At 52.7% G+C, this 12,458-nt stretch overlaps 1 protein-coding gene across 1 annotated transcript; it reads right to left on the minus strand.

Annotated features, from left to right (window-relative positions):
- Positions 1-504: 504 nt before the first annotated feature.
- On the minus strand, positions 505-11,535 carry LOC138804493 (thioredoxin reductase-like selenoprotein T). Its single transcript, XM_069988779.1, has 6 exons — positions 11,321-11,535; positions 7,338-7,448; positions 6,583-6,709; positions 4,039-4,126; positions 2,216-2,369; positions 505-1,361 (listed from the first exon to the last, which is right to left on the minus strand). The coding sequence occupies exons 1-5, from the start codon at positions 11,464-11,466 to the stop codon at positions 2,245-2,247; spliced, it is 597 nt and encodes a 198-aa protein (XP_069844880.1). The 5' UTR covers positions 11,467-11,535; the 3' UTR covers positions 505-1,361; positions 2,216-2,244.
- Positions 11,536-12,458: the final 923 nt, after the last annotated feature.

A 12,458-nucleotide genomic window follows, 5' to 3' on the forward strand; every position in this document is an offset into this window, starting at 1 on the left:
CAACCAGTTTACGCTCTAGTAAAAATGAAACGGACCGGCACTTGGGGGATGCCATCTGCAGGGAACTTCAGATTAAACAGCACTGTGTGAAACACTTACCATCCTCGGGAACGTTCTGCACGTACTTGACAGGTCACTGCCTGCCTGCGGGCTGCGGGCGGCCCGCCGGGCCTGGCAGGCTCAGGCTGAGGCGCCAGGTCCTGGGCTACGTTGTCATGGGGTTTCAGAGCACTGGGCAGCCAGGACCCCCCTGCTCACCCGGCTCTCCTCTGGCTCCCCGCACCGACGCCATTGCTGCCGCCGACCTGGGACCTCACAGGGGTTCCCAGCTCTGCCCATCATCCCTAAGGTCGATCAACTTCAAGGTCTTTCATTCAAGTTCTTTAAGAGAGCCTTTAGAAATCTGGAGTTGCACAAAGTATTAAAACCTTTCCAACGTCACTTTTCAAATACAGTAAAACTCTGATAAAGGATGTGGGTTACTAGACAGATCGATGCTGTAAAGAGATTCAACTGAACTTTTATTGATTTAATGAGGTGAGTCTCAGCAATCCTAACGCTGTTAAGTTAACCTGCTCCATGTGACTCTCAAGCGTCCCTATGAGATTACGTCTAAGTCAAAAACAGGCATTTCAAGTACAGAGCAATAAAATGTAACCTTTTCACTTCACCGACATCTACTTAGTTTTTTATTTAGTTAAATATAAAGGCCCAGTTAGTCAATTTATTAGTCAAGGCAAGACACGTGAACTACACAACAGGGTTTAAAAAGCAGTTTGTCTCGTAGTTCTTTGATAATCACATCCTCCCTCTCTCTCTCCCACACACACACACACACACATACAAAAGCACACACGCACGCACACACACACACACAAACTGGTAGAGCATTCTGGATACTGAATTCCCCCCCATAATCTTGTAAATGCATGTTCACAATCTGGAGTATTTTGAAAACCATAAATTGGACATGACCAAATAATTAAGACTTATCTGATGAACTCTTACGATTGACTTTAAACTATAAAAAATGAAAATCATACAAAAGTACAACAAATTTAACACATCTTGAAGAAAATCAAATTGTAACTCAATTTCCTGCCTTTTCAAATATGACTAAGAAAAAAATTACAGTAGTAATGACCACACGCAAAAGAGATTATTAGCTGGGTGAACTTGGGAGGAGGCTATACAGTATTATTGCACTCTACGAATGCGCACAGACCCGAGAAGCCCTCCCGCACCGAGGTTTCCCAGGAGGTCCAGCGAGGCCGCAGGCGTCTGGTCTGCACCAACAGCGTGTGTCTTCGGTGCAGACCTTCATGGTGCCAGCCACGCTGCTCTGGCAAATCCCTTCGTGTCTGAAAGACACACGGAAAAGAAGGATGGTTCATTTCAACCGCACTCGCATAAGTAACCCTACAAAGTCAACTCACCCATCAGAAAAGAACTGAGAACAATCTGCCAACCTCTAACCAACTCTCAGTCTTAAAAAAATGATGCCATAGAGCTGGGTGCTGGTGGCTCACGCCTGTCATCCTAGCTGCTCAGGAGGCTGAGATCTGAGGATTGTGCTTTGAAGCCAGCCTAGGCAGGAGAAACCCCATGAGAATCCTATCTCCAATGAACCACCAGAAAACCAGAAGTGGAACTGTGGCTCAAAGTGGTAGAGTGCTGGCCTTGAGCTAAAGAGCTCAAAGACAGAGCCCAGGCCATGTGTTCAAGCCCTATGACCATTAAAAAAAAAAAAAAAACACAAATTATTAAACCCTCAAGACGAAAAAATAACTTTTTTTGGTCTGTCGTGGGGCTTGATCTCTGGGCCTGACCACTGTCCCTCAGCTCTTCAGCTCAAGACTAGCGCTCTACCACTTGAGCCACAGCGCCACTTCTGGTTTTCTGTGGTTCATTGGAGATAAGAGTGGTCACAGACTTTCCTGCTGGGCTGACTTTGAACTGTGATCCTCAGATCTCGGCTTCCTGAGTAGCTGGGATTATACGCGTGAGCCGTGAGCCGCCGGCGCCTGGCCCCTCAAGACTAACTTAATACAACCTTTATTTGGCAGGTCCAAGCAATCTTGATAAAACTTGTAACTGTGAGTGAAGGGCACACGTATCCCTGTAACAGAAAGCTGGAAACGGGGGCAGATGCACTGTCTGCTAACACCTGGAGAGGGAGTTAAACAGCGGGCGTCTTCACCGTCAAATCACTCACGAGAGAGCTTCCGGGGCTGCTCGGCGGGGCTACGATCGGTGATGTGGAATTGAGTCCATATGCACGTTGAGCTTCATTTCATTGTCAAGAATTTGAACAAGTTGTTGCATGGAGGGCAGGTGACCAGACTCCAGTTTAGACCACACAGGTACGTCTATGAACACAAAAGGCACCCCACCCACGTCTTACAAGTGGTTCTAGAAGAGACGTGCCACAGCAGTCACTGAAGGGCCCTGGCCACCTGAACCGCTGTCTGGCATTTACCTTTAAAACCATGACAAGTCACAACATGAATCTGAGACTCTGAAGTGGAAAGATGAAATCTGCACTTAAAATAAAATCTAACTGGGCACGGCAGGCTACTCTGCAGTCCCAGAACACAGGGCACTGGGGCAGGAAGTCCCGGTGAGGCAGCAGCCTGTCTTTCACACAAGACCTTGCTCCAAAACAGAACCAACAACACAAAGTACCACTATCTTTGGAGCAGGCCAATTTTTCTGTAAGAAGCCAGACGTCAGATATTTTAGGCTCTATGGAGCAAGAGACAAAAATCAGGAATATTACTTATATAATATGACAAGAGGTAACAAATTCCATGGATTGTTTCACTGATGAAACGTAAGATGGCTGGTCACCAGTGGCTCATGCCTACAATCTACCTACTCAGGAGGCTCAGGTCTGAGGATCAGGTTCAAAGCCAGCCAGGGCAGGCAAATCTGGAGCACTCAGCTCCAGTTAAGCCAGGAGTGGCGCACCAGCCTTGAGTGAAGCAGAATCAGGGATAGTGCACAGGCTCCCAGTTTAAGCCCCAGTACTAGCACAAAAAAGAGAACAGAAGCAAACTCAAATCAAAAACTTAAGTTTGAATTCTATATAACTTCACACATGCCACAAAATACTCTTTTGAAGTCGCAAGAGTGGCTTACTCCTGTAATCCTAGCTACTCAGGAGGCTACCACTTCAGCCAAAGCACTACTTCTGGCTTTTTCTGTGGTTAACTGGAGATAAGAATCTCATGGACTTTCCTGCCTGGACTGGCTTTGAACCCTGATCCTCAGAGATTACAGGCGTGAGCCACCAGTGCCCAGCTTTGATTGCTTTTGTCCATTCAAACGTGTACAAGAACACTGCTAGCTCAGGGCTCTCGTTTAGAGAATGAAGGAAGAGGCAGGAGGTGGTAACAAGGCAACAGGGGCATGGAGAAGGTGAAGAGGAGCAGGCGTGGGATTCTGAGCAAGGGAAGAGAAAGAAGCCAGTATGGAGAGTGGGGGAAAGATGGGTTTGTGTGGTTTGGGGGCAACTGGATATACAAAGGATGGTAGGAAGAGGAGAGGAGCAAGCGGAGTGTATGGGAGTTGTAGACACGGAAACGGTGATGCGCGTGTGGTGGCCGGCTGTTCCCTGAGCGCAGGAAGAGCGCCCAGCCTCTCTTCAGGAGACCTCACGCAGGCTATCCTGGTCATGTGAGCACAACTGGCAAACGAGGCCGGGGAGGGCAACTCTTTAAGGAAGTCTGAAAGGCAGGAGCGGTGGTCAACAGAGTGACTTAAATCTTCTACACTCCTTGTCTTGCGAATTTTTAATTTCCATCAAAATAACACATGAACTTTAAGAATATTTCTCTTATGAAAAACAGAAAAGCCTGGGCTGGGAAGGTGGCTCAGTGGTAGAGCGCTAGCCTTGCATGCATGAGGCCCTGGGTTTGATTCCCCAGCACCACATAAGCAAAAAAAAAAAAAAAAAAAAAAAAAAAAAAAAGAAAAACAGAAAAGCCTGACACTTTTTATAAACCATTTGAGTGTTATCACAAAGTCAGAACCTACCGTTCAAAGTGATCTCAAATGCCCCTGTTGACATACACTGGTTCTCAATCATGTTGCTCAAGAAGAAAACCATCATGCACGCATAGACCTACAAGAAAACGTAACAGCACAATGGAGTCATTTTGAAGTGTCACTACATAAACGTCTAAGATACGTCCATCATGTTAATATTCATTCATTATTCACTCTCATTTTTCCCCCAACTGAGACAGGGACTTGAACTCACTCATTGCAGGTCCCTTACCACCTGAGCCACATCCTAACCTTTCTCATTCTTTTTTTTTGGTCAGTTGTGGGGCTTGAACTTGGGTCCTGAGCGCTGTCCTTGAGTCTCTTTGTGCTCAAGGCTAGCATGCTACAACTTCGAGCCACTCTTGAGTGGTTTATTGGAGATAAGAGTCTCACTCATGGGACTTTTCTACCTGGGCTGGCTTTGAATCTTGACCCTCAGATTTCAGCCTCCTGGGTAACTAGGATAGCAGGTGTGAGCCACCAGTGTCTGGCTCTTAAGAGAGTAAGTGTAATCGCCCATCTCATTGTGTGTGTGCCTGTTTTGGGGGCTTGAACTCAGGGTCTTGGCCACTGTCCCCAAGCTTTTTAGCTCAAGGCTAGTGCTCTACCACTTGAGCCATACCTCCACTTCTGGCTTTTTAGTGGTTAATGAGAGGTAAGAGTCTCATTGATTTCCTTTCCTGCCTGGGCAGGCTTTGAACCATGATCTTTAGACCTCAGCCTTCTGAGAAGCTAGGATGATAGGCATGAGCCACGGGTGCCCAACACGGTAAAGTCTTTTTAAAATCTTTTAATCTGCTCTAAAAGTTCCCAAGCTGTTGCGGTTATTCCACAGGCTCAGACATCACTCAAAGATCAAGGAAAATGGAGCATGAACTCAGAGCTCTATGCAGGTGAGACTTAGGTGATGTTTACGCTGCAGTTTCTAAGCAGTTTTAAAAGTCACCTGAAGCAAAAGAACATCAGCGTAAGGGTACCTCTTACCAATTTTATAATGCATAAACACACACGGGACGCGTGATGCAAGAGCAGGCAACACTGCGCACTCACACAACCCCCGAGGTCACAAACAAGTCACTTCAAATCGCTCTGAGAACAGGAGTCAAAGTGCATCCATTTCCCTTTCCAAGACAAATCTAGCCTCGCCCAAAGGAGACTAGAAGCTCTCCTGCACAGAAAAGTCTCAACGCAACAAAAGCTGGACTAAAAGCTGATGGCCAGTTGCCAATCCCTAAGCTGATTCCGGTAACAAATGTCATAGTAAGACTTTCTCATGAAAAACACAAAAAACTGCCTTAGAGCTGCACTCCCTCCCCCTCCCCGGGGGGGGGGGGGGCGGGGGGGGGGGCAGGAAAGTTCTTATCTCCAATGAACCACCAGAAAAGCAGAAGTGGAGCTAAGGCTCAAATGTACTAGCTTTGAGCACAAAAGCTTAGGGACAGCGCTCAAGCCCCGAGATCAAGTCCCAGGACTGGCACAAAAACAAAATACACAAAAACAAAGCCCTGCCATAAAGTTGTAGATTTTTAGCTCTATTCTTGCTCCACGGGCGGTCAACAGCAGTGTATTAGACTGAATGCAACGGTCCAGTGCTCAGTGCCTCCTTCTCAACCCTCTGCCCGTCAGGAGTTTGTTTACAGCAGGGCAGCTACATAACACCCAAGGATGGCCCTACCACCGAGTCCTCAATGCTACTGGAGTATGTGGTTCCTTAAGAAGAAGCGCAGCTCTGAAGGAGTTGGCTAAGCCTGGCAGGCCTAGAACTGAAGGGTAAGAGCAGAACTCAGACCCTCCAGAGAGCAAGAGCACGTCGCGTGAGAAAGCTCACGCCTGTCATCCCAGCTACTCAGGGGGCTGAGATCTGAGGACTGCGGTTCCAAGCCAGCCCAGGCAGGAAAGTCCATGAGACTCTCATCTCCAATGAACCAGTAGAAAGCCAGAAGTGGAGCTGTGGCTCAAGTAGTAGAGCATTCACCTTGAGCAGAAGCTCAAGGGCAGAAATTGGACCCTGAGTTCAAGCCCCAGAATAGGGGCTGGAGAAGGCTTGGAGAAATAAAAATTGGATTCAAAGTGGTAAATAATTTGGGGAAAAATGGCTTTAATTAAAAGAGATGGAGATAAGAATCTGGAGAGAGCAGACACACGGCAGACTATGGAGGAGAGAGTAAAGGCCCAGGAGGCCCAACTCTGCCCAGCAATTCGCCAAATGGAGCCCCATGAACGGAAATTTTGTAACATGTGAATGAAGCATTAACAGCCTAACCCATCCTGCTGCCCGGGAGGCACTCTATATAGTCAAAATCAGGCCAATACTTTTGTGCCAGTCCCCCAAATAAAAAGGGCTAATGAACGTATTAACCATTCTAGGATCTCAAGTGAAGGGCAGCTGTGTGACTTCACCAGAGACAGGCAGTGGTGTAAGCTGAAATCAGGCATCTTTACAGGCTTGCCAGTAACAAGTCCCGGAGACCGGCCGGCCCCACGCGGTGCACGGCCCCGACACCTGCCGTGGCCAGAGCTGTGGGCACGCACCTTGTTGTCTTGGCCCCACTGCCAGATGGTGGGAGCTTGCATGCCGAAGAAAGCAAAGGGATCCTTTCCAACGATGATTAACCCTATTAACACGAGCTTGAAGACTGACAGGAAGGATGCTATGTGTCTGTGAAAAGAAAATAAAGACTCTCATTAGAAACCACAGTTCCTCATATACTTTAAACATTAATAATCCAAGTACATGGGTATAGACATTTTCTAGATACCCAATCCAAAAGTTCTAGAGAACCAAGTATGGTGGATTTTGTATGGAGTTTTAGGGATCTGGGAACATAGCTCGATGGCAGAATGCACGCTTAGCACGTGCAGGGCACTGGAAAGATGAGGAGGGAGTGAATTTACTCCTATTTCCACAGTACAACTGCCCAAGAAAACACCCTTCACAAGGCTGCATCCTTCAGCCCCCTCTCCCCCTTTCTTACACAAAAAGCCTTCATATTTAGGTCAAAGAAACCCACTATTACTAACTGGTTGGTTGGTTGGTAAGTTTGACAGTCTTGCTACAAAGAGCACAGGCTGGCGTGAAACGCGTGGCTCTCCGGCCTCAGCCAATCCTGAGTGCTGCGACTACAGGGGAGCACCCACACCAGGCACAGCGTGCTAGTTACGAAGTTCTACTTTTTGCATATTATCATCACCAACCAAGAAGTGAGGATAATCATAGAAATGTGGTTAAGTGCATAAAGTCAAACGCCTGGCTTGCTTTCCAGTTGGGAACGGGCTGAGGGACTGACCTGTAGATGGGCTGAGGGAGGTAGCTCTCCCCTTCGATGCGGATGTCCGGGTACCGCTGGCTGATAACCCGCATGTACTCCTCAAACACCCGCCGGTACCCTCAGGAGACACTGCAGGGAAGAAGCATTTCCACTGAGCGCTGCAGCACACACAGACCTTCACTGCCAGAGAAAGCCGCCCAGATACCAAGATGAAAGCTTTCCTATGCCAGCTAAGCACCAGAGGCTCACGCTTACAATCCTGTCTATGAGGATACTGAGATCTGAGAACTGTGGCTAAAGCCAGCCCAGGCAGAAAAAGTCCTAGAGACTCTTTATCTCCAATTGCCCAGCAAAAACCCGGGACTAGAAGTGTGGCTCGGCGTCAGCTCGCCATGAGCTAAGTGTTAGAGGCAGGGAGACCACACAATAACAAGTGATGGCAAGGATTCAGAAAAAGAAAAACCCAACAACCTCAAATCCATATGCTGTGGGGGCTGTAGAGCAAACATGGCAATCAATAAGCAGGTTCCTCAAAAATCTCCCAGCAGCCTTTCCTGTGGCCCTACCATACCACTACTGGACTTGTATCAGGAGAGTAAATACACACGCGGGAAAGACACCTGCACACCAACGTTTACTGCAGCCCTGTTCACAACAGCCAAGCAATGGAGTCAGCTACACACAGCAGTCCATACTATCTATTGTAGTCCTAAATTATGGCGTATTAGGCAGCCACAAAGAAAAATAAAATCATGTCATTTACAGGAAAATGGGTAGAACTGGGAGACTCAGATTGAGATCAGACAAGCTCAAAAAAAAAAAGATTATCTTATGATTTTGCTCACAAGTGAAAAGCTAGACCTAACAGACATACATATTCATGGATATGAACATATCTATGTGAGTATCTATGGATAAATGTAGAATGAGTTTAAGAACTACTTGGGAGGGCTGGGAAGGTGGCTCAGTGGTAGAGCGCTTGCCTTGCATGCATGAGGCCCTGGGTTCGATTCCTCAGCACCACATAAGCAAAAAGTAAAAAGCAGAAAGTGGCGCTGTGGCTCAAGTGGTAGAGTGCTAGCCTTGAGCTGAAGAGCTGAGGGACAGCACCTAGGCCCAGAGTTCAGGCCCCACGACTGGACCCTCCCCCCCCAAAAAAAGAACTACTTGGGAGAAGGGAAACGAACAGGAAAAAAGAAAGATACATGGCATCTATATGTGAAAACAGCATAGAGAGCCTCAATGAAGCCAGGAGCTGGGGCTCACGCCTGGAATCCAGCTATTCAGGAGGCTGAGAGCTGAGGGCTGCAGTTTGAAGCCAGCCCAGGCAGGAAAGTCCGTGAGTCTCCTATTTAAAATCCAGCTATTCAGGAGGCTGAGAGCTGAGGGCTGCAGTTTGAAGCCAGCCCAGGCAGGAAAGTCCGTGAGTCTCCTATTTAAAATTATCTATTAAAAAGCTGCAAGTGGAGCAATGGCTCAAGCGATGGAGCGCCAGCCTTGAGTGAAAAAGCCAAGGGCCAGCACCCAGGGTGGGTGCAAGCCCCAGTACTGGCGCACACACACAGAACTGCCCGCTCTCTGCATCCCCTTCTCACTCTATGCCATTGATTCCAACAAGTGTATTTAAGAACCCTAAAAAAATCAGGGTTTAGCTTATGATATTATGTCATAGTTTAAATAGTAGCATTTTTTCTTTCTAAATGGCATGTAAAATAACGGTGCATTTTACAACCCATTCTATTTTCAATTTTGTGGGATATGTAACTGGTTTCAGTCATTATTGCCATTTGGGAGTGGCAGACATTTCTTTATTGCTGCTATGTCTTTAGCCTTCAAGGTTCAAATTATCCTTCTCTTGCTGATAAGGTGAGAACCAAAACCCCCCACAAAACCCACCAACAATGTGCAAAACCTCTCTCCTTTAACTAGTTACCATCCCAGGCCAGGAGTCTCCCCCCGAGCTCAGGAGCCACCATGCGGTCCCTCCTTGGCTCCATGGACTCCGGGGAGGACTGCCAGCTCCTTCCCCTGCCCCCCAAACCCGCAGACGTTCAAGTGTCTTCTAGAAAATGGCAGAGTGCCTTGCACTCTACCCATGCATAAGTCCATGTGAACTCTAAATGACGCACGTTACTTAACACAATGCGAACCTACAGACACGGCTGAGGTACCATTTTGATTCTGAGTAAGAGCAAGCAAGTCTGTGCAGTACATGCTTTCCTCTTGAACTAGTTTTCAATCCATGGGTGGTAGAAGCTGGATGCTTAAGGCTTCTACAGCTGCTAAATCCGCCCGTTAAGTTTCTCAAGCTTTAGCTGCTTTCCTACCACTCCCTTTCCATTCTGAGCTGCATATTACTTGGATAATTCCAAATGCACCGGGAATGTTCTCCTGTCTACTCTGTGCTCTGGAGTTCCCTTCCACAAGAAGCCAGCTGGTCTTCTATGTGGCCTAGGCCTCAGGCCTCTTATCTACCCCAAGGTAGTTCAAAGTTCCCCTCCTCCAGAAAACCTTCTGGCCACGCAGCAGCTGCTGTTTTATGCCCTGGAGGTCTGAGGATAAAGTCCCTGCTCTTACCTGTGCAGTCCCAGAGAGAACGGAATCGGATTCCTCCAGAGAGCCCTGCTCTCCGATTTGTTGAATATGGAGACATCGCGTCTCTGGTACCTAACAAGACTTTCCTCTGGAACTTGCAATTTCTCTAGTTCCTGATTCTGCCAACTTTGGTCAGTACCAACATACAAATCAGTTCTAGTGTGCTCTTTTGCTACCGTCCTACGGAAGCAAAGACTGAGTACAGCAGTGGGAAATTACTAACAATTGGAAAATTAAGTCTGTTTTCAACAGTAGCTCCACTGTTACATATCCAATCAACTTGAAAATGTTCGTTTCAATGGAAGGGAATGTAAAAAAAAATCACTGAATTGTTCATTAAAAAGCTGCATTACGGCCGGGCGGCTCAGGCCTGTCATCCTGGCTACTCAGGGGGCTGAGATCTGAGGATCGCGGTTCAAAGCCAGCCCGGGAAGGAAAGTCCGTGAGACTCTGATCTCCCGTGAACCCAGGAACCCGGAAGTGGCGCTGTGGCTGGAGAGCCGAGGGGCAGCGCCCAGGCCCGGAGTTCGAGACCACGACCGCAAAGGGGGAAAGCCCCACCGTGCTTCAGAGCACAGAGATGTCAAGCCAAGTTCATCCGCGCGCTGACCCTCGGTGGCACAAACCATTCCGACGCCAGTTCACGGCCGGAACCCCGGCCGGCCTCGGCCCCGGCGCCGCGCCGGGCCCCAACCTCCTGCCCGGGCGGGAAGGCGGAGAGCGGGCGCGGTGCGTGACGCCGCGAGGGCGGCGGGGCCTGGCAGCGCGGACGCGCTCCCCCCGGGCCGGGCCCAGCCCCGCGATCCTCCCGGGCGGCCGGCGTGCGCGTGCGCGCGGGCCCCGGCCCCGGGCCGCCTTCCCACCGGAGCCCCTGGACCCCGCGGGCGCCAGGCCGGGCCCCGCGAGCCCCTTTCCCCCCGTCTTCAACGACCGAGCCGCGGGCGGGCTGTGCCGCGGAGCCGGGGCCTCGCGTGGGGAGCGGAGCCGGGGCGGGCCGCGGAGCCGGGGCCTCGCGTGGGGAGCGGCGCCGGGCGGCGGGCCGCGGAGCCGGGGCAGGCCGCGGAGCCGGGGCCTCGCGTGGGGAGCGGAGCCGGGGCGGGCCGCGGAGCCGGGGCCTCGCGTGGGGAGCGGAGCCGGGGCGGGCCGCGGAGCCGGGGCCTCGCGTGGGGAGCGGAGCCGGGGCGGGCCGCGGAGCCGGGGCCTCGCGTGGGGAGCGGAGCCGGGCGGCGGGCCGCGGAGCCGGGGCAGGCCGCGGAGCCGGGGCCTCGCGTGGGGAGCGGAGCCGGGGCAGGCCGCGGAGCCGGGGCCTCGCGTGGGGAGCGGAGCCGGGGCAGGCCGCGGAGCCGGGGCCTCGCGTGGGGAGCGGCGCCGGGCGGCGGGGCGGCGGCGGCCGCGCGCGTCCTCACCAAATCTGGAACTTGAGCAGCGGCCCCGTGGCGTACGGCATCTTCAGCCTCTTGCCGGGCGCGCCGCCCAGGCCGGCCGAGGCCTCGCTCCGCGCCGCCGCCGACGCCGCCACCAGCAGCAGCAGCAGCGGCAGCAGGAACCGCATCTTCGCCCTCAGCGCCGCCCGGCCGGCTTCGTCCAGGCTGCACCGCCCCGATCCGGCCGCCGGCGGCTCGCCACCACCGCGCAGGCGCGGCTCCGCAGCCGGGGGCGGGGCCGCACCTGCGCGGAAGGCCGCGCCTGCGCAGTCGGCGCCCGCCGGGAGGGCAGGTCCTCTCGCCGTGCGCAGGCGCGGCCTCGGGGCGCGGGGCGGGCCGCGCGGGGCTCGGTTGGCCGGGTGTCCGGGAGCCCCGCGCGCCCCGCCCCGCGCCGCCCCAACCCGGGTCGTTCGAGGCCGAATGCGTCCAGAGAGGAGCCGCCGCCACCGCGGGAGCGCGGAGCAGCGGAGCCGAGCGGTGGATCCTCCGGGGGCGCGCGCGAGCCCCGCTCCCAGCTTGCACATGAGCCCCGCGCCCTGCTTGCACATGAGCCCCGCGCCCTGCTTGCACATGAGCCCCGCGCCCTGCTTGCACATGAGCCCCGCGCCCTGCTTGCACGCCAGCCCCGCTCCCTGCTTGCACGCCAGCCCCGCTCCCAGCTTGCACATGAGCCCCGCTCCCTGCTTGCACATGAGCCCCGCGCCCTGCTTGCACATGAGCCCCGCGCCCTGCTTGCACATGAGCCCCGCGCCCTGCTTGCACATGAGCCCCGCTCCCAGCTTGCACATGAGCCCCGCGCCCTGCTTGCACATGAGCCCCGCGCCCTGCTTGCACGCCAGCCCCGCTCCCTGCTTGCACGCCAGCCCCGCTCCCAGCTTGCACATGAGCCCCGCTCCCTGCTTGCACATGAGCCCCGCGCCCTGCTTGCACATGAGCCCCGCGCCCTGCTTGCACATGAGCCCCGCGCCCTGCTTGCACATGAGCCCCGCTCCCAGCTTGCACATGAGCCCCGCGCCCTGCTTGCACATGAGCCCCGCGCCCTGCTTGCACGCCAGCCCCGCTCCCTGCTTGCACGCCAGCCCCGCTCCCAGCTTGCACATGAGCCCCGCTCCCTGCTTGC

Source organism: Dipodomys merriami, unplaced genomic scaffold (genome assembly GCF_024711535.1).
Source record: "Dipodomys merriami isolate MVZ:Mamm:240054 unplaced genomic scaffold, mDipMer1.0.p SCAF_367, whole genome shotgun sequence".
Classification (NCBI taxonomy): domain Eukaryota; kingdom Metazoa; phylum Chordata; class Mammalia; order Rodentia; family Heteromyidae; genus Dipodomys; species Dipodomys merriami.